Raw genomic sequence first — 22134 nt, forward strand, 5'->3', positions numbered from 1 at the left:
GGTCTTTTGGAATTAATAATGAATTATAATATATTTATTTGACTCTCCTGTTACGAAATAGTGAGTTTCGACATCACTCTTCCACTATAATTACCCTCTGTGGTTTTCCCCACCACTACTCTAATGATAACTCAGCTGTAACCCAAACAGAAAAGCAGTTCACCTGCAAAAAAGAAATGAAACAGGAAGAATATGTTCAACCGCATTGAACTTATGAGGAAAGGCTGTGGGATCTGGGACTGTTCAGCCTGGAGGAGACTGAGGGGGGAACCTCGTTAATACTTACAAGTATTTAAAATGTATATGTCAAGAGGATTGGGCAGCACTTTTCTCTGTAGTGTCCACTGATAGGACTAATGGCAATGGACAAAAGCTGGAACAAAGTTCTACTAAAGGAAAAACTTCTTTACTGTAAGAGTGATGCAGCACTGGAATAGGCTGCCTAGGGAGGTTGTGGAGTCTCCTTCTCTGGAGGTTTTCAAAACCTACCTGGACAGGTGACCTGATCTAGGCAGACCTGCTTGAACAGGGGGGTTGGACTAGGTGATCTCTAGCTGTCCCTTCCAACACCCACCATTCTGAGATTCTGTGAACTAAATCTTTTACAACAACATACTGTTTCTTTTCCTGGGGATGGGAAACATGAAGTCTTAGTAATAGCTTGAAGCCCTAGCATTCTCATCTTGTAAAATAAACATTACACACACCAAACCTTCCAATACGAAATAAAAGCTCTGAGACTGCTCCTCACTACGTACATCCAGAAGCCCAGTTTGCAGAGACTCGGGGTCTTCTGGCTCCATATAGTTTAGAAAAAAGAAAAGTCTCTGGATACAGGCAAAGAGATTGGTATTTGGTTCTATCCATATTCACTGACAACCAAGGGACACAAGAGCCATGTAGTTAAAGATCATACATCTAAGGAAGGACAGAAATAGCAGAAAGTGATTTGCTCTTCTGTGAAGTCAAAACTACAGATGTAACTGCTGATCAAAAAGACCTAGATGATAAAACTTCCTCCTGTCTGTGACACTCATGTTACTGCCCAACTATTCCTTTCCTGATGCAGTTGCTGAAAATAATTTCCTTTGCACTCTCCAAAATGTATCTTCTATCTAAACACTGTTGTCATGTGAATGGCATAAATCATAAACTCATTCAGGTAGGAGGGGACTCGGGACCTTGCTTGTCCAACCCTCCTGCTCAAACCAGGAATCCAAATGAATCCAAATCACATTGCTCAAAGTTGTATTAGCTGAGTCTTGTAAACTTCCACTCTTGGAGGTTACAAAACCTATCAGGGGTATCCATTCCAGTGCTTAATTACATTTAAACTTTTTTTTTCATCCACATATCCAGACAGATCCTCCCGTTTCACTTTATGTCTGCTGTCTCTCCTTTTACCATGCACCACTGACTCCATTGTCTAGACAACCTCCCTGCTGTTAGGGTCCTCAAAGCCATCTTTTCTCCAAGCTAAACAAACCCAGCTCTGCCACCTCTTTTCACAAAGCAAGCGCTTGTGACCCAGCCATCCTGGTGATCCTCTCCTTAATTCACACTGGTTTAATCAATGCATTTCTTGAACTGAGGAAATTAGATTCATCGACTCTTTTCACATGCAAACATTAGGTCTTTCCCCCTCCCTCTCCCACTTTGAAACAAAAGGGAACTTCCAGGCTCCTGGATATGGGTCCAAGGCCTATTTTGTTGGGCAGAGAAGTGGCTCAACCATCACTGTAATATAAAATCACCTCTCCAGTGCTGACAGACAGCCCTTAATGTTCAGGATTCTTTATGCAGTCCATATGTTAGGTTTAAATAATGAAAATGGCTTGGAGTAAATCTTCTGAGACAAGAGATTCACCTTCATCATGAAGATTACCCTCTAACCGTATCAAATAATAAAAACCCTAGCCTTTGTTGACATGCTAAGAACAGGTATACTGAGCTGGACTGACTGAAAGGCTCTGCTGCTTCTACAGTGACCTCACAGGGCCAACAGCAAACCTTTTGGAAAAGAGGAAAAGCTGAAGCAGCTCCCCTTGCAAACCCTGCCCATTTCTGGTATGCCTCTGCTTAGGGACTGAGCTGGAGGTTGCTTCTCTATCAGAGTGCTTAATATTGCTTGACAGAGCTCTCATCCATGAACTTCTGTATTAATTTTTTAACATGTGCATAGTCTTGGTGTTCAAATCTTCCTAAGGTAAGGGCATCTATTTTTTAGACTGAGGAAGCAGTCCCTTTTAAGTCTGACGGGTCTTAGCCTATTATGACCAATTTTCTTGACACAAGCACAAGTAATTGTTCTCTAAGAAATCAATTTCTCCTTAAGTAGCATTTTTTTCCAAGATGTCAATTCCAAACATACATATTTTCTGAGCATAGGACCTATTCCTTACTTTGTGTTTGTCCTGCCAGGTATTTGCAGAGCCCTTCTGGTAAGGGGAGGAGGGCTGAAATGGTGGTGCCTGTCAAAACTTTCCCTAGCTCTAAGTGAGGCCCATCTCTAGGGATGAGTCAACAGGTCACTACTACAATCACTTCTTAAGGAGACGCAGTTGGATGAGTAGCAGTTGGTAGTGATGGTGGAAGGAGAAGAATGTGAGTCTTCTGAGAAGAAAGAAGTGTCAGAGACCATCTTTGAGGTACTGACCACGTCCCTCACTCCATGCCCCCTGTACCACTGAGCAGGGAGGTTGAGATCTCATAAGCAGGGATTTGAGCCCTGGATGAAGGGGGGGTGGGGGAAAGAGATCTTAAAGGGATGTTTTTTCTTATCATTCTGATCTGTTTTTGGTTTTTATCTGTTCTCTTTGTAGTTGTTAGCAGATTAAACTTATCTCATTTTCTTTCCTAAATCAAGTAGTTGAGTATGTTTCACTCAGAACCGTCATTGGCAGTGAGCTCTCCCTGTCCTTGTCTTGATCCACAAGGCCTTGGATTAGCTTTTCTCCTCCCATCTTGCTGGGGCCTCTGCCATCCTAAAGGAGGTGGGGTGGCTGTGGGGTAAGCAAGTGGCTGCGTGGTACTTTGTTTCTGGATTGGCTTCAGCCACGACAGTCCTCCTGTGCACTAACTCAAATTCAGTATCTTTTCGACACAGTTGTCAAAATAGCTCACCATTCATGAAGAGTAAAGTCAATTTGTTTTTTATTCCTCTTACTATAATTATTTGCCTTTTTAACTAACACCGAAGATGAATTTTAGCAAAAGCTAAACTTACTGGCAGCTTTGCCATGGAATTCAGGGGATCAGAATTTAATCTGCTGTTTTCCTTGCTCTTTATCTAGTTTCCTTAGTCCACCCTGGGAATGCCTTAAAACATGTTCCAAGTTTATGCCTTCGTTGCAGTTTTCCCATGTACAAGAGATAGAAGCATCTCTAATAATTTATAACAAATATGCAGAAAACAATAAATTATCAAGCAGTCAGTTCAATATTTGAATAGTACTATGAGAAATTATTGGGGAAATCTATTTTTATTCTGACTGGAAAAAAAAAAAATCAGGCAGAGTTTCAGGGGAACAGAGCAGTTCACTCTCATTTCTGTTGTGGGAACGTTCATACATCTCTATTGTGGAAGTTCACATTGTTTTCATTCTTATCAGCTCATACAGAACTGAAAATTTACATATGGAACAGCTTTTAGTTATTGTTTTTTGGAAAAAGCCTTTCAGAAATAAATTGACCTTGAAGGCTCCTAATCCTTTTTACAGCCTTCATTAAAGAAAATGTTACTGACCTACATGGTATCTCTTGGAGAAATTAATCACCTCTTCTGCCCCCAGACCCCTTTTTTTAAAATCCTGTTTTTGTTAAAGTAAAAACAGAGAACAGCACAGTTGTGGTGGTTTAGTCAGGTGTCCACCAAGTCATAAAATCCTCCTAAACTGGAGAGAGAAATATAACAAGCTGTGAGTTAAGGACAGAGAGGTCACTCAGCAATTAGCATCACAGGCAAAACACACTCGATTTAGGGAGAAAAAGGCTTGATTTATTAAAGGAATAATAAGAGCAGGGAGATGATAAACAAAAATTGAATCTTAAAACACCTCCCCCCATCCCTCCCTCCTCCAGGACTCTCCTTCCTTCCCCCTCAGCAATGCAGGGGATAGGGGATGGATGTTGTGGTCAGTTCATTACAGATGGACTTTGATGCTGCTTCTTCTCGGCGGAAGGCCTCCTCACAATTCCCACTGCTAGAGTGTAGGTCCTTCCCATGGGACACAGTTCCTCATGAAATGCTCCATCATGGGGCCTCCCACAGGGGCAGCTCCTCACAACCTGCCCCAGGGTGGGTCACCCCCTGGGAGGACAGTCCTTCAGGTACCAACTGCTCCAGCCTGAGTCCCTCACAGGATCACAAGTCCTGACAGCAAACCTGTTCTGGCAAGGGCTCCTCTCTCCCCACAGGCTCCCAGGTCCTGCCAGGAACTTCCCCCAGGGTGAGCTTCCCATAGTCACAATATCCTTCAGGCATCCACCTACTCAGGCGTGGGGTCCTCCACAGGCTGCGAGTGGGTCTCTGCTTCCTGGTGGCCTCCATGGGCTGCAGGGGCACAGCTGCCTCATCATGGTCCTCACCATAGGTCACAGGGGAGTCTTTCTTCCAGGGCCTAAGCACCCTCCTCGTCCTCCTTCTCCACTGACCTTGGTATCTGTGGAGATGTTTTCACATTCTCACTCCCTGTTGCTGCTGCAGTTCAGCAGCTGTGCAACAACTTGTCTCAAATATGTTAGAAAACTCAGAAACCTAGTTTGTCTGCAGTAATGGTAAATGAACAACAATATTAAATCAAAACAGAGGCATTACCTCAGACACTAATCGGCTACTCCTGGGTCAGGTGCAGGGTCCAGCTTAGAACTCACTGGCCCTAATCCAATGGGCTACAGGGGAAGGTTCTGGCAGCTCTTTGTTTAAAGCCACCCCTGTAGCCTCCCCCACTACCAAAAAACCTGGACTAGGCAAAACCACTACAACAGTAAAAAACCTCCATAAACATTATGCAGTTGTTAGCAATGTATTGAAAGAACCACCTTAAATTCTTCCATAGATTCATTTAAAATTTCTAACTCTACTATTTACTTTTATTTAGCACATTTCAACCTTCTAAAAGATAATATGACTGTTAAGCCACTGATAGAACAGTACAAACTATTGGTATTGAATAAGGTTTAAAGGTAAAACGAAGTCTCTCTCGGGTTTCCCTCAGCATTAAATCTAAGCACTCTGAAGAGATTAGCATGGTTTAACTTGAAACAAGGTAACATTTTAGGATAATGGAACAATACATAGGAGCAAAGGAGCAAATACATAAAGGACACATTATATTCTCTATTAACCTAGCAATACATAACATCCAAGTTAATTTTATGACCGACTTCTAAGATATTTGTTAATTTTCATGCAGACTGCCAGATTCCAATTTTGTCCTCTTTTTGCCTATGCATGATATAGTGGTAAGCGTATTCACAAAATTAACTTAACTGTGTCTTACAAGAAAACTAAAGCTGTGCTACTGGTTAAATAAGGCTAAGTAAGCACTCAAACACAGTGATGGAAGGACAAATGCCTGCCTTGACATACAGTATGACAAACCAAACTGAGAAACCTAGTTTATCTGCAGTAATGGTAAATTAACGACAATATTAAATCAAACAGACAAAAATAAATACATCAAGAAGTTAAGCTTTTGACAAGAAAACAGAGAAAGGACTTAAAAAACCCCCAGAAAAACTAGTTGTTATTGGTGGTGGCTGTGTGTACTTGCACATAGGTCCAGCATGTTCTGTGCTATAGGGCCTACAGGCTTTACTGGATTCTAAGCCACAGAACACAAAGAATAATTACAAAGGATAATTACCTTCTCCAACTTGAGAAAAAAAAAATAATAGAAAAATGAATCAGAGAATCTTGAAATACAGCGTCACCATTAGCCCACACGTTCTCAGCCCCCATGAAACTTGTGGCATTATCAAGTGGTGACAAGAGCAGATCAGTCAAGTAAGAAGGTGCACCTGCTCCCTCATGGTATGTACACTATTCAGTTCATGTATGATACTAATCCCTTGTCCTGGTCAAAATGAAGACTGTATCTTGTTTCATATATTTTAATTTCCACAATATGCCTCCTCTTCTTTCTCTTTTTACAACATGAAAATCTTATTAATAACAAAGTTGGAAAACTTACTTTTAAGTGGCATGTAAGATATTTTTCATAGCTTGGACTTAACATCTCATTATACATAAACTCCTTAATGGGATTTTTTTAAACAAAGACTCCATTTTTGTTGTGGTTTAAGCCCAGCTGGCAACAATGAACCACACAGGCACTTGCTCACTCCTCCCTTGCTTTGGCAGGATGGGGAGGAGAATCAGAAGAAAAAGGTAAAACCTTGTGGGTCGAGATAAGGACAACACAAAGGGAGAAAAGATTCATAATAAAGGAACATACATGGCAAGTGACACAATTGCTTACCATGGTGAGTCTCACCCACCAGCAGCCCCCCCCCATATACTGAGCATGACATCAGCATGGTATAGAATAGCTTGACCATGCCCCTCACAGCATCTGGTGAAAATTAACCCTGTCCCAGCAAAACCCAGGACATTATCCACCACTTTTTCTAGACTATCTACACCATGTCCAAATCATACATGTTCCAGTTATTTATCACCATTTTCCCTGTCATTGACATACACACAGATGTCATTCCCTTAATCTATGGGCCATCCCTCTAACCTGTCCAGAGTTCATGTAAACCGTGACTTCGGGGCTCCATCTGTCCCAACAGTGTTTCAGATTTCCTGCTCAGATAATATTAACCTGCTGCTTCAGACATCTGCAGCAGCTTTTCCATTTCCAGCACTGGGTGCATTCTCTGAATCATGTCACTCCTTCCTGAAGGTGAAGGACTACACAAAAACACTTGAGGCAGAACAGTAGATTCATAGTAATACAAATGTAGAAAGCACTTAGTGTATCAAACCAACAAATCCACAGGCTGCTGCCTGAAGCGCTGATGCTAAAATGACCTAGCACTCCAGTGTACAAGAAATTCAGCCTTTGCAGTGGGACAAAACAAGTGGTGTTTACAGCATGGATGAACCTCTAGTATCAATGGTGGGGTTATTTAGCAACTAGTATTGTTACCACATTATTAAGTAAAAAGTGGCTCCACTCAAACCCACGACACCATTTTATTCCTAAAAGTTGTATTTCTGTGCAGGCCCTCTGACCTTACTTTGTTTGATGGCAAAGTCAGTCTTCAGAAGGATTTACACTATTTTCCTTTGTTAAAAAATTCTTCTGCCAAGTTTCCCCACACAATGATGTCAATGTTTTCCAGGTGTCTCAAAGCCTCACCTTTTCCAGCACAGTCTGGATCAGCCCATGGCAAATGGTGGGGCTGTGTTTCCACCCCTGAGGTAGTCAATTCCAGGTGTTCTGGATGGTCCTCCAGATGAAAGTGAACTGAGGCCTGCACTCTGCTGTCCAAGGGATTGAGAAGAATGCATTAGCAATATCAATGGTGGTAAATCAGGTTATTTACAGAAATTAGAATCACAGTTGGTACAATATCGCTGCCTGTGCACTGTTGTGGTAGCAACCCCACAGTAGAAGAATCTTTGGGGAAACCTGGTGAGGTGGTCAGCTGTTTAGCCTCCTCAGTTGCAAAGGCAGCTACACCAAAGATCCACGGGTATCCTTGCTCAGCAGATAGTGCACTCAATCCATGGGGAACTGCAGTGCTCTGCAGGTGAGTAGTGCCTGTCTATTCTGGACTAGTCCCTTAGTAATCTTAACTGACACCAAATTGGAGGACTGGCTGATTCCCCAGAAGGCTGTGCTGCCATTCAGTGAGATCTTGACCAGCTTGAGAGTTGGGCAGAGAGGAACCTCATGAGGTTCAACCAGGACAAGTGCAGAGTCCTGCATCTGGGAAGGAACAGCCCCATGCACCAGGACAGGCTGGGGGATGACCTCCTGGAAAGCAGCTCTTCAGAGAGAGACCTGGGAGTTCTGATAATAAACTAAACATGGGCCATCAACGTGCCCTCGTGGCCAAGGCAAATGGCATCCTGGGATACATCAAGAAGAGTGTGGCCAGTAGGTTGAGGGAGGTTCTCCTCTCCCTCTACTCTGCTCTGGTGAGGCCTCAGCTGGAGTCCTGTGTCCAGTTCTGACTATTCTATGATTCTGTATCAATAAATGCACAGAAGAAGAAAGCACACTGAAGCCATGCAGTGCTGCTCACCTTCAAGAAAGCTTTCTTTGGGCAGAGAGAAATCTAATGAAATTCAACAAGGGCAAGTGTAGAGTCTTGCATTGGGGAAAGAATAACCCCACGTGCCAGTACAGGCTGGGGAATGAACTATTAGAGAGTAGTGTAGGGGAAAGTGACCTGGGGGTCTTGGTGGGCAGCAGCATGAGTATGAGCCAGCAATGTGCCCTCATGGCCAAGAAGGCGAATAGCATTGTGGCATGTATTACAAGGGCTGTGGTTAGTAGGTCAAGAGGTTCTCCTTCCCCTCTACTCTGCCCTCATGAGACCACATTTGGAATACTGTGTCCAGTTCTGGGCCCCTCAGTTCAAGGACAGGGGAGAGAGTTCAGCACAGGTCCACAAAGATGATGGAATGAAGCATCTTTGTTATGATGAAAGGCTGAGGGAGTTGGGGCTCTTTAGCTTGGAGGAGGCTGCATTCATTTACACAAATATGTAAAGAGTGGGTGTCAGGAGGATGGAGCCAGGCTCTTCTCAATGATGACTAATGATAGGACAAGGGGCAATAGGTACAAACTGGAACCCAAGAGGTTTCAAAGAAACAAAAGGAAGAATTTCCCTGTGAGGGAGCACTGGAACAGGCTGCCTAGATGGGTTGTGGAGTCTCCTTCTCTGGAGACATTCAAAACCCACCTGGATGAGTTCCTGTGTGACCTACTCAAGGTGGCCTTGCTCTGGGGCCATGAATGGTCTCATCACCACAGTTCCCATGGTAGTGGCTGCCTTTTTCTTTCTTTCTTTCTGTGTTTCTTATAGATTTTGACAAGATCTAGTACAGATGAAACTCAAATTGAAGACCAAACCACATTTTGGATCCTGAAGATTTTGTCCAATCTCCCTCCCATTTTGAAACTTTTTGTTCTTGTACTCCATAAACAACTTACAGGATGCTTGGCTTTGATGTGATTGCAGTGCCTCACATGGGGAGCAACACCGACCACACAGCTGCTTGTTCACACCTCCCCTTGCCTCACCAGGAAAAAGTAATATCTCCTGAGTTGAGTCAAAGACAATGTAATAGAAAACACGAGAGGAATTAGTTATAACATTAATAAAAGAATATACACAATGTAATTGCTCACCACGCAGAATCTGTTGCTCAGTCCCAACTGAAAAGCCATAGTTCTTCTGTACGCTACCACATCCTGTCCAGCTCTCAGCCATAGAGAATAACATCAGCATGGTATCAAATATCCCAGTCACATGCCCTGCAGCATCTTGTGAAAACTAATCCTGTCCCAGCCAAACCAGAAACAATTTACAAACAACAAAATTAATATATTTTCAAAATTCTTTTCACACAAAACTTTTGTAGTCATTTTTGTCACTGTGCAACTGTCTTGCCTGAGAAAATTAGGATGGTATTTAGGGAAGGCCATTGGTATAGCTTTCCACATTACAACTGCTACCACCATCATGTATCAGTTTTCTTTAAGGAATATGGTAATAACATTCTATTCAGATTCACTCATTCTATTTTCATTCACACATTCTCTCAATGATCTGTAAAACTCTCTAATATTTTTCTTTTTACTAAGTGCACTAAGAATTTTTAGACATGTGGTGGTTTAGTCCCAGCTGAGTGCCAGATGCCCACCAAGTCATTAAATCACTCCCCTTCCTAAAGCGGATAGGGGAGAGAGAAATAAAACAAGAGTTTTGTGAGTTGAGATAAGGACAGAGAGTTTGCTCAGCAAGTAGTGTCATGGGCAAAACAGACTCAACTTGGGGAGAAAAACGTTTGTGATTGTTCATTAATAACTCAACAGAACAGTGAAATAAAATAGAATCTTAAAAGACCTTCCCCCACTCCTGTCTCTTCCCAAGACTCCTTCTTTCCCCCCAGCAGTGCAGGGGATGGGGGTTGCAGTCAGTTCATTACAGATGGACTTTGCCGCTGCTTCTTCTCAGGGGGAGGCCTCCTCACACTTCCCACTGCTACACTGTGGGGTCCCTCCCACGAGAGACAGTCCCTCATGAACTTCTCCAGCATGGGTCCTTCCCATGGGCTACAGTTCCTCATGAACTGCTCCAGCATGGAGCCTCCCATGGGGGCAGCTCTTCCCACACTGTCCCAATGTGGGTGTGGTGGTTTGACCCTGGCTGGATGTAGGTCTGATGTGCCAGGCCATTGAGTCTGTTTTGCCCGTGACACTAATTTCTGAGTGATCTCTCCGTCCTTATCTTGACTCACAAATTGCTTGTTATATTTCTCTCTTCTGTCCAGTTTAGGAAGGAGAGTGATATGACTTGGCAGACACCTGGTTAAACCACCACAGTGGGTCATCCACTGGGAGAACAGTCCTTCAGGTACTAACTGCTCCAGCCTGTCTCCCTCACAGGATCACAAGACCTAACAGCAAACCTGCTCAGGCATGGGCTCCGCTCTCCCCACAGACTCCCAGGTCCTGCCAGGAACTTGCTCCAGGGTGAGCTTCCCACAGAGTCACAGCCTCCTTCAGGCATCCACCTGCTCCAGCGTGGGGTCTTCCACAGGCTGCGAGTGGGTCTCTGCTTCCCTATGGTCCTCCATGGACTGCAGGGGCACAGCTGCCTCACCATGGTCCTCACCATAGGTCACAGGGGAGTCTTTCTTCCAGGGCCTAAGCACCCTCCTCATCCTCCTTCTCCACTGACCTTGGTGTCTGCAGAGATGTTTTCACATTCTCACTCTCTATTGCTGCAGTTCAGCAACTGCACAATAACTTCTTCCCCTTCTCCAATACCTTATTCACAGAAGCATTACCTCAGATACTAATTGGCCAGGCCTGGGTCAGCTGCAGGGTCCATCTTAGAACTGACTGGCCCAAGCCCTATGAGCTACAGGGGAAGCTTCTGACAGATCTTTGTTTAAAGAAGCCACCCCTGTAGCTGCCCTGCTACCAAAAACCTGTCCCACACAAAACTACTAAGAGAGTCTGTCAATTATTAGCTTGCAGTTAACCCTAGCTACAAACACATCCAACAAAACCTTTTCAGAAATCATTTCACTTTTTGTACAGGCCCATTCTTTGTACTAATCTCACCCCACAAATCATGCCCTACACAAGTATTTCTATTCAGTTACTCTTTAGCACATTCACTGATCTTGCTGCACATGATAGCATCTTGATGACAAGCTTTTAGCTTCAAGAGCAAAGTAGCATGAAAGAGAATAAGACAAATCTGAGTCTAGGCAGGAAAAAAGGCACATGTACTACTGGAATGAAAGGGAGAAAGCATAGGGACAACTACCAGGTTCATTTTCTAAGCTATGTGAGACTAATTTGTCTGCTGGAAATGCAGCATTGGTGTACACCACTGCAGCCAAGATAAAAATCTTCTTATCAGGGGGATCTCAGGCACTCATGTGGCACCACACTATCCTTCATCTGGGAGGTGATCAGTTCACTTTGGTATTAATGAGGCCACTTCACTGGCTGGCCCACACAACTCCCTACCTTCTCTCAATCAATAACTGCAAAAAACCCACCTGTTCTTCTGGCCTCCTCTATTTGTACAGACAGGAGATGTTTCTTCCACACTGCATTGGGACCAATTGCCTCAGCTTGTATTTCTTGACCCATAGCTCTCATTAGTCTTAATGACTTTTGTGCTTTATGGAGCTTTGTTCTGCAGTTTCTTTTCACTCTATGACAAAAACACAGTGGAAGTAGACTTGGGGCACTACAAATAGTAGCTATCCTCAAAGTTGTCTGCAGTGACAAAGAATCCATCCTGTCCATAGACATTGTAACTACTCAGACATTTGATCTCAAATTTATATGAGCACCTTCTTACAGAGCTGTATGAATGCAGCCATGAAAAACATTAGTCTTAGAAATTTCATAGAATCACAGAATGGTAGAGGTTGGAAGGGACCTTTAGAGATCATGTAGTCCAACCCCTCTGCAGAAGCAGGTTCACCTAGATCAGGTCACATAGGAACATGTCCACGTGGGTCTTGAAGCCTGTGCCAGATCTCCCTCATCTCAATAGTGAAATAGTTTTTTTCTTATATTTAAATGGAACTTTTTGTGTTCCAGCTTCATCCCATTACCCCTTGTCCTGTCACTAGCTACAATAGAAAAAAAGGATGCCCCAACCTCCTTTAGTATTCCTGGGGAACGCATCTCCAAAGGATAACACAAAAGTCAAAACATCAACTGAACCATTTTTCAGATGGAAATTTATAGGACTTACATTGGCATAGGCGAAAGATCTTACAGCTTACTTAGTAAAGCAAAATATTGATATAATCATTTCAGTCAAAAGACAAAGACTGGTGGTAGGATGTAGCTATAGCTTTTTTTACAGCAGTTTTGACTTGTAACTAGTTATGCATCTCTGATGCTTGGGACTTCAATATTTTATTGATAAGAGTATGCAGTGCTGTACAAAACAGTTATACATGCCAAGGGCAAATGACTTCACTTCCCATATGGGAACAGTTTATTTTTAATGTTCTTCTTGAAGTTTTTAATTCTTCATGGGTTCTAGGGCGATTTCAAATTCTAACATACATATTTAATAGCAATGACATAAAGGGAACTATTTCCTGTGGTGGAAATAATACATACACATTAATAGTAACATCAACAAAAATCTAAAAGGACAAACACAATGTAGTTTAGCTGCTTACTAGACTATATCTATAGTTTCAGCTCCTATTCTCAGACTGTAAGTCCACCTGCATAGCCATAAAGTGTCCATCACTTGGCTCATGAGCACCACAGCCACTGCACAGCGATATGCCTGCTCTCTGCTTCCTCAGACCAAATGGTAACTCAGCACAAGCACCTGTCCCTCCAGAATGAGCCTCCCAATATCACTACTTCTCCCACAGCAGGCTTTTTCTTGAAAGCTTACAGAAAAACTGCACCCACGCTCAACCACTCAAGCAACTGGTAAACACTGCATTCTGCTTCTACCTGCACTGCTCTCATAGAAAATTAACACATGGTACAGGTATTTGTCCCTGCAGGCAATATTTTCTTCCATGAGCTAACATATCCTTTTCAGGTACTCAAGTGCAAAGTTTACACGTCTCCAGAACTCTTCTCAACTCCATTATCACTTGCTTCCTGAATGATGACACATGCCAGTGCCCTGACAATAACCAAAGTACAGCATTGGTCCACTGCTCTGAGGGAACGCTTCCAATTCTCCTGTCCTTCCAAACAAAGGTCTCATTGCAAAGCCGCAAACTCATCTGAACTCCTGCCACTTCCAACCACCCTGCACATGCACAGTAAATTGAAGCCCAGCAAAACTGTCCCACTACCCACATCACCTTCCCCTGAGGGAATGAGACTACCTGAGCACACATCTCATATACTCTGAATATAGTTCACAAGCACCACCATACACTATGTGGTCACATATATAGCTCTCATAAGAAGGCTCAAAGGCAAAAATAAAAAGTTTGGGGTGAGGCTCTTAACACTTTCACCCACAGATCCCTTCTCTCAAGGCTAGGAGCCCACAAGGTGTCCCACCTCTCACCTGTTCTCACTGTTTGTGAGCAGCATTGCCACTACAAGGCTCCAGTCACCCAGAGTAGCCCCACAGCAGCTGGAAGCTTGCCATGCCAGGGCCAAGATCCCCCAGCCCCAAGCAGTCTCTTCTCACAAGGCTACAAAACAACCTGGGAGCCCCTTGGTACCAAGCTTGTTAAACTAAAAAAAAAAGCTCATGCACATTTTTACCCCTGAGCCTCCTGCACACCAAATCCACCACAGGCCCTGGAACAAGGCTCCCAACCTACCCACGGGTTTTCATCTGGTCTGCATGAAGTACTTGCAGCAAATTAAAGAACACAGCTAGTGTCTACATTTTTACGATGAGCCTCTGACCCTCCTCAGGCCACCAAGTTTACATTAAAAGCCACGATTCCACAGCGACTCGCCCCCCAAGGCCGCCTCACGCCAGCCGTTGCCGTTCCGCTCGGAGGTGAGGTTCCTCGCGCGGCCACGCCTCCGCACGGAGCAACCCGCGCCGAGGTCGCCCCTCACAGTCTGCAGCGGCCGGGCACCACCGCCCCTCATCCCGTCTCGGTACGCTCCGGCCCTCCCGCAGCACCCACCGCTTATCTCACGCGCACCTCACGCCAGCTGAAAGCCTCCCAGAGGCAGGGGTTGCTCCAGGGTGAGACTGCTTATGGCCCTAGACCCCATAAGCCCACCGGTGACACAACCTTTGTTCCTCTGGGCTGTCACTGTAAAGACAAACCTGGGGCAAAGGCACCGGGGTGCAAGGCTCCCCACACACCCTCCGCTCGGCCCCTGCGGCAGCAAGCCGCGTTTGCCTTACAAACACCCCCCGTCCCGCCCTCACCCCCGTTGGACGAGGCTCTGCCCGCTGCCGGGCGTCGCTCCCGCCCTCACGGCCCCGTTCCCCCGGCTCTACTTCGAACGACTAATAGAGCTTGCACACCTGCCAGGCACCCTCAGGAAACAGTACGCGATAAAGGAAAATACTTTCTGTACTTTTAAAGAAAAAAAACCCAACTATAAAAAGCCCTGAAACTGCTTGATACTTCTTCGCATCTAACTCTTATAATTTTCCAAACCCCCTTTTTCTTCTTCCCCTGGCAGTTACACGGGAGCCCCCACAAGCCTAGCGCTGCCACTGCCTCCCAGCACCAAAGGCAAAGGACAAACATCCTCCTGCGGGAGCAGGCGACAGCGGCCCCTCGGCGCGGCGCATGGTCTCCCCGTGGGGCTGGGACCAGTTTACTACCTTCACAGATCTAACCGCCCCGTCGCTGCCCGTTAACAGACACGATCTGTAGAGCGACAGCTTCTCCTTCGGCTGTGCTTCTCTGACACCATAAACTAATGCAGCAAACAATTGCTTAACAGGGTGAAGTACTGGCTACCACCCCTCCTTGCTATTCGCTACCCTAAGAAAGAAACACACCAACCCAGGACAGAAGCCACTAACTCCTAACTAAAGCGAAAACAATTGCTATCCGAGACCTCCTACGTCACGCTCCGCGACTCGCTCGGCAGCCTTATGTACTGTCTCCCTGGTGACGTCTGCCCGCCCCCTTAAAACTCCCCGCCTCAGAGGGGTGGGAACGTTGTCGCTGACGGAAGCGAAGATGGCGGCGCCTACCTCAGAGCTGCTGACGGGATGGTGCCTCTTCGGTCTGGCGCTGCTGGTGAGTAGTGGATCTTTTGTGGTGGGGGTTCGGGCGGTATGTGTAGCTGTCTCGTTGTGTTCCCTGTATTTTACTTTTCCGGGCCAGGTGGGTTGTTTACTTTGTTTCCTGGGCCAGCTGCTTCTCCTACGGTCCTTAACTATTCCAGTTTTGGTCTTCCTGCCTGCTTTTTTTTTTTCTCGTACCTTTGCTTTCATCTTGTCCCGGCAGGGGCCGCTTCCCCGAAGTTTTTCCTGTTCGGTGTTTCGGCGGTGATGGTGTTGATGCGGTAGAGCTCAACAGAGTTGCCAACTGAGGATGTGGGGGTGCCTTGCTTTCCTGCTTATGTCATCAGCGATGCTTGTTTATGTTTTGATTAGTCTGACTGTTGGTTAAGCTGTTCTTGGCAGAGATTGGACTAGATAGTGTCTGCAACCCCTACCATTCTGTGATTGTGATTCTGAGTGTGTTGTGTGTGGTAAGTATAGCATTGATGCATAGGGTTCAGGTAAAAGGCATGTTGATCCTAGGGCAGATGTCATATCTAAGATACGGTGTCTGCCTTCAATACCTGTTATTTTCATGTTCTTATTATGCACCTCATAACTTATCTTTCCTTGTGTATTTCAGGCTATTCTAGTTTTCTGCTGGGTTTATGTACGCAAGTATCAGAGTCGTCGGGAAAGTGAAGTGATTTCTACCATAACAGCTATATTTGCATTGGCAGTTGCTCTTATCTCATCAGCACTACTACCAGTGGACATCTTTTTGGTTTCATATATGAAAAATCCAAATGGTACATTTAAGGTATAGTCTTCTAAAAATCTTAATTGCCACTTCAAAACAACCACTGTGTTGAAAGAGGGTGTTTTTGGGATGTCAGTGTTTAAATCCAGTGCATTGTAATACCTGTTCTAGTGCCTAAAACTTTTGGAAATCTTGTAATAAGTACTCCAAATACAACACTGGAATATATTTGTCATTTGAACTGGCTTTCACTTTCCACTTCTGTTATTTATTTTCAATGTTCTTATTCCTTCTGTTATGCTAAAAAAAGGTATGTCATCCTGAGGATAGAAATAAGTCTCTTAAATGTTTCTTTCTAATACATCATAAAGGGCATTGTAGAATGGAATTTTTTACTCCTTTGCTAAAAAACAGTCTGTATTGTCCATTTGCAGTTTAAGGTTATTTTGGCTGTCTTTGCTAGTCTTATCTTTTTCTGCTACTAAACCATTAAGACATAAAGACTAACTGTATTAATCTAGCTATAATGTAGAGCTGGTGTTAATAAGCAATTTTAAGTTTATGTATATGTTAATAACCTTTTTTTAAGAGGGAAAGCTGGGGGAGGGTAATAGTAGTGTCTCTTCTTGGCTCATACTGCCTTAACTGCTGTTTTTATAAATTGAAACTATAGGAGGTTGCTGTACAAGATGAGTTCTTAATTGAGTGCTTACTGTAGCCTGCTTAAAGCATTACTGTAAGTAAGAGTTCTTCCCAGTGCTTAAACCATTGGCCACTTCAGTTTTCAAAGAGAGTTTTTAAAGGCAGCAACCCAGTGTCTTTGTGAGGCCACTGTCATTGTCAGACTTCAGCATGTCAATGATTTGATTAACAGCCTACTTAGGAGCCTACTTGTGTTTGGAGCCTACTTAGAACTTCAGAAAAAATAGATCCTGAAACAATTAGAGAGGAGGCAGATGGTAAGTGCCCCCACACCAGACTCAAAGAGGGTATTCCCTTTCAGTCCTGCTTCCAAAGGAAATGTAGATTCTGCCAGATCCTTGATAACACTTCCGAATTAGCTTGTAGCTAATACAGTGCCTCTTAAATGATGTTCATGTAAATGCAGATCCTAAGAAGCCTTTAGAGTTCAGCTGTGAAGTGGGATTTTATTTGTCATGTGGTAATACATAATAAACTAGAGCTGTTGTTCTGTTGTTGCTAAACGTTTTTTGTGTTCAAGCCTTGTCTGTTCAGTATTAAAATGGATGTAGAAAGTGGAAGAAATCTTTCTTATGTCACCATATTAGCAGTTCAATGTGAATAGCAGTGAAGACTAAGAAATGATATAACTAGGCACAGCTGAAAAATACATATCTGCTGGGGACTAAGCAGAATTTCCTGTGGCAAAGGATAGCTGTTTTGTTAATGAATGCATTCCCTTATTTGAGAACCCAACTTGAGGCCAAATGTGGTCATACAATCACTGCAATCTTCTTTAAAGAAGTACAAATAATGTAGAGAAAACTACTGTACTTAAAATACTGAGGGGTTTTTGAGCTATATTTCTGTGTTAATGGCTATGTGCTGTGATAGGACAGTAATGGCCATATGCTGTGATATGATGAGGTATGTAGATTCAGTCTAAAAATGGAAGCTGAAGGCCAACTTTCATACTTATAGTAAAGCTTTTCTTTTAAAGTATCTTTGCCTGTGCTGCTGAGACTTCTGGGTCCTGTTTAGTTCCCAGTGCTTGTAGATGCTGCTGATGGCCCGTTGAAATAAAATTGCCCTATACTGTCCTGTGGAACAACTCTGTCTCTTTTAAGGCTCAGCTACATGAGTTTCTAGCTTTGCAGCAGTGTTGAAAATGGGATGTAGAAGTGGATATTAACATGGTTCTGAAGTCAGAACATCTGTATGTAAGCACTACCTTATTGATTTGGTAATTTCAGATTAGGAGTAATGTCAAGTTGGAAGGTAGACAGCATCTTAATCTGAGGTCCTTAGGAATTGTTAAAGCTTTTAACACTCTCTTGGGTTAAGTGTGCTGCTTTTCTGTTACTGTTTCACAAGGACAGACTGGATTGCGTTCAGAGTATGTCCAAGAGACTACCACCCTTCTGGGCTGTTCTTTCAAACCCAGCACCTCCAAGGCCCTTTATCTGATACTGTGGTCTGAAAGACTGACTCTGACAAGAACCTTATGTTGTTTTGGATGGCCAGGATGAGCTAAGTCCTCACTAGATTGTTTTTAGTGGATTTTTGAGGCAGATCCAGGTAGCAGATGGGGATAATAGTCTCTATGGTTAAATCACTAGTTAATCAAAACCCTTTCAAATGGATTATTTCAGAGTTCATGCCAAAAGAGTAGTGACAGTTCTCCAGATCCTAGGTAAACATGTTTGTGTTATAGGTACTCCTGTCAATTACCTCCCAACTGTAATGCCCACTGTTGGTATTAGAGAGATGAGAAAGTCAAAGATTCTCAGCTTCCTGGCTATAGGATTCACTTAATTGTCTGAAATGTAGTACTCAGGCAGGTTACCTTTCTTTGAAGGCTGTCAAAATCATGCTATCTTCTAGATGAATTAACTTAAAAGGCTGTTGTGTAGCCCTTTTTCATCATGTGTTCCAAGGTGTCTTCCTTGACAAAGGGCAGGGTACTATGCTTTGGTCAGCCATTGAGTTTTTGTCCATTTTGACAGGACTGTCAATGGAAAGATACATAAACAGCATGTTAAGTTTAAGGTAAGTTATTCTTTACAATAAACAAATGACTTGGGGCATTTGATGAAATCTGGTAGTGTCTCTCTCTGTATTTTGGGAGACTCATGAAATGTATAAAAGCTGTTAGAGTGAGTGAATTGAGCAGTTTGAGTATTAAAGGTTTTGCATGGTAGTTGTATAGTCCTTCAGGAAAGGAGCAGTGGTGCATGGACTTGGGTGGTCATTATTTCTATGTACAATAGAATCCATTGCAACACTACCTTTTCTGGAGACAGGAGTTACTTTGATTCATAGTGCTGTTAAGTAGGAAAGCGAGGTTTTCATTCTAGTACTAATCAAAAGAAATGTTACCATGTAAGTGAAGTCTGGTAACACTCACCATCACCGCTTTCATCCTGAAGGCTTTCACTGTATGCATTGACTGTGCTTTAATCTGTGCAAAGGACTTCAAATACTGCCAGTTGGATCTAATCTGTTTGATCTGAAGGCTTGTTTGATTTACTACAAGCACCTAGGAACAGAAAACCTCACTCTAGTTTAAAGCTGCAAGTTTACTGCTGGAACCCAGGACCTCTGGTTCTGACCTACAGGTCTCTTAAATATTTAAAACATAACTGATGGTGTCTTGCAGCAGGAAACCTGCTTGAAACAAGGACATTATCATCACCACACTGTCTTTTTCCTTATTTTGTTGAAGCAGGAGAAGACAGGTGAGATGAGAACTTTTCTTTTTGAAATATTTGTGTTCTTGCTACTATATCAAGTTAAAAGCCACTGGCATTTCTTTTAGTCTGGTTATACTGAACACCTCACAAACCTTGCTGTCTGCTGACCTGTTAAAAGCCAGTTATCTCCTTAATGATTCAAGGAGTAGCATCTGTTTAATTTGAGATCCTTTTTATAGACTGTTCTGTTAAAATTTTTGCATCTTGAGGGAAAGTCATTATATAGCTCCTTGAACACAGAACCACTGTATATGTCAGGTTTCTTTATTCTAGAAAGGAATTAGCTGAGCATTGACTGAGACCATCCTTCCTGTCCTGAGTAGGAATTACTACTTGTAAGTGGTACAAAATATTCATAGTAGTTAAATATGGCTGAGATCTGATTGTTTCTAAATGTTAATGTCAACCTAATAGTAAAAGTCCCGCATCTGTCATGTTTTGGAGATAACAGGCTGGAAGATCTGAGAACTGAATATGAAATTTCTTTATTATCTAACCAAGCTACGACCTGCTCTCCAGCTTTTGATATTTTATCTTTCTCTTGTTGGCTAAGTTTTGAGAGAGGCTAATCAGCAGAATGACTTCATCTGTATGTGAAACATCACAGATACTGAAGCCTTGAATGTTCTGTCACTTCAAGCTCTAATAAGCAGTAGAGAATGGGAGCTACCTTCACCGAGTATGCATGAAATTCTTGTAGCAGTGACAGTGGAAATGCCCTCCCTAATAGGGGGATAAAAGAATTAAATTTGTGACTGTTCCCTCACCAAAAAATGAGGAAGGTCAAAACTGTCAAATAAGCTTGTACTGCATTTGTTTAGGGAAGTTATCTGTAGGAGTTTGAATAGTATTGTTGTGTTCAAATATGTTAATGTAGGTCACAGACTGGACACAGCTACTGGGAGCAGGAAGGCTCTGCTCAATGATTTACTAGGGGGCATCAAGTGTTCTTCATGTTTCATTTTCCATTAATGTAACTGTGAAATTAATCTTTTGAGGGAGTTTTGCTTCAGTGGCAGCATTTAGGTAAACTGGAAGTCTCTTCAGCTGCCTTTTTTATATCCTTATTTACAAACCAACATTTTACTAATTAGTTTTTTTTTTTACACTTGTAACTGTTTAAATCTCAATAGCTCAGTGTAGGCTGTCATACTCATTGCAATTTGTTGATTCTCTTATCTATTGGTACAATGCATTGTTACAGGTATTTTAAAGGTTATATAATGTATACTTGCTTAAACTGCATGCAACAGTATGAAGTGCAGTGGAACAGTGCAGAACCCAGGTACTCTGCAGGTCTTAAGAGAATTTGTGGTCCCATTTTCATGTCTTATTATTGCCTTTAACAGCAGTTTGAATTCTCACCTTCCTAATCTATTGTGCTTGAGATATCTACTGTCTATATTTTAAGTTTGGGCTGTAATGGGTGGAAAAGAAAACAGTAGATTGAGAGACTGTCTACAGGAGTTCTCAAATGAATCCTGCATGTGCTTGTCCAGTAAATTAAAATACCTATCAACTTGATATTTCAGTACCATTGAGAATATCTGAGCTCTGACACTTACTGTGTAGCAGTGTGTCTTGCTTTTGAAAAGGCAATGCTGCTGTCATGAGCTTTTTTGAAACTGTTCACATGCACTGGTTACTGCTTTTGAGTTGCTGATGTTGTGTGCCTATGGATAATTAGCCAGTAAGAATAGGTATTTTTACCATCTTAATTTGTGCAAGTATGAGGCTTTGGCAGCTGAGTGAACACTGATATAATAGATACACTATTAAATTGTCTTGCATTACAGATTCTTGCTGTGTAAAATAATGTGAAGTTGGTACTTCCAGGCGCGTGGTGAAATGCACACATCTTTGCATCTTTGTCTTTTAATGTAAGATAACATCTTAGTGTTCTAATGTGCTGTAATATATGTTTACAAGCCCATTACTCTAGTCCTATACACAAGCAACAATATGAAAAGTCATTATAATGTTTTAAATTTCTACATGTATGTTATAAATGTTGTTAATGTTTTGTTTTTTTTCTAGATTTGTAGTAGAAACAGTTTGGTTTTTGGCAGTTAAGCCCTGTTGTATTTCAGTTATTGACTACCTCTTCCTGTAAAGTGACTGTATCATTTAAGTTTCAGGTCTCACCGCTGCTTTTCTTGCTTATTTTTGATTAGTATGGATTTTGAATGTCTCCATTGCTCATAGGAGAGACCTTTTTCAAATACTTACTTGGAAGTAAATAGTACCACCTGTTCAGTTCAATCTTGCTTTTCCCATAGGCATAATTAAAGCAATGCATTTCCTTAATTTTTAACACTAGGCAATTTAAACACTTTAATATTCCATGTATGCATTAAATTATTACAATCAAATTATTTCATGGTTTATTTGCATACAAATGACTAGAAATTTTTCAGTTGAAACACTTTTGGGCTTGTACCTGACAGGCTTCAAAACTTGGACTTATTTTGTACCTGACAGACATTTAAGGTGTTCTTTCTATTTCCTCTGCTACAATATTATTCATCCCTTGTTTTT

General features: G+C 42.6%; 1 protein-coding gene and 1 long non-coding RNA gene across 2 annotated transcripts in view; one reads left to right on the forward strand and one right to left on the reverse strand.

Moving 5' to 3' along the window:
• Positions 1–4112: 4112 nt before the first annotated feature.
• Positions 4113–14545, reverse strand: LOC133624897 (uncharacterized). Its single transcript, XR_009818183.1, has 4 exons — positions 10658–14545; positions 9177–9285; positions 7371–7495; positions 4113–4661 (listed from the first exon to the last, which is right to left on the reverse strand). It is a non-coding gene; the product is annotated as an uncharacterized LOC133624897 (long non-coding RNA).
• An 809-nt stretch (positions 14546–15354) lies between these two features.
• Positions 15355–22134, forward strand: part of LMBRD1 (LMBR1 domain containing 1) — a 78544-nt gene continuing 71764 nt past the window's right edge. The window contains exons 1-2 of the mRNA XM_061989842.1: positions 15355–15436; positions 16046–16222. Of these exons, the coding sequence (XP_061845826.1) occupies positions 15377–15436; positions 16046–16222 (237 nt within the window). The 5' untranslated portion in view covers positions 15355–15376. The remainder of the gene's footprint in view (positions 15437–16045; positions 16223–22134) is intronic.

This window comes from Colius striatus, chromosome 2, assembly GCF_028858725.1.
Source record: "Colius striatus isolate bColStr4 chromosome 2, bColStr4.1.hap1, whole genome shotgun sequence".
Classification (NCBI taxonomy): Eukaryota; Metazoa; Chordata; class Aves; order Coliiformes; family Coliidae; genus Colius; species Colius striatus.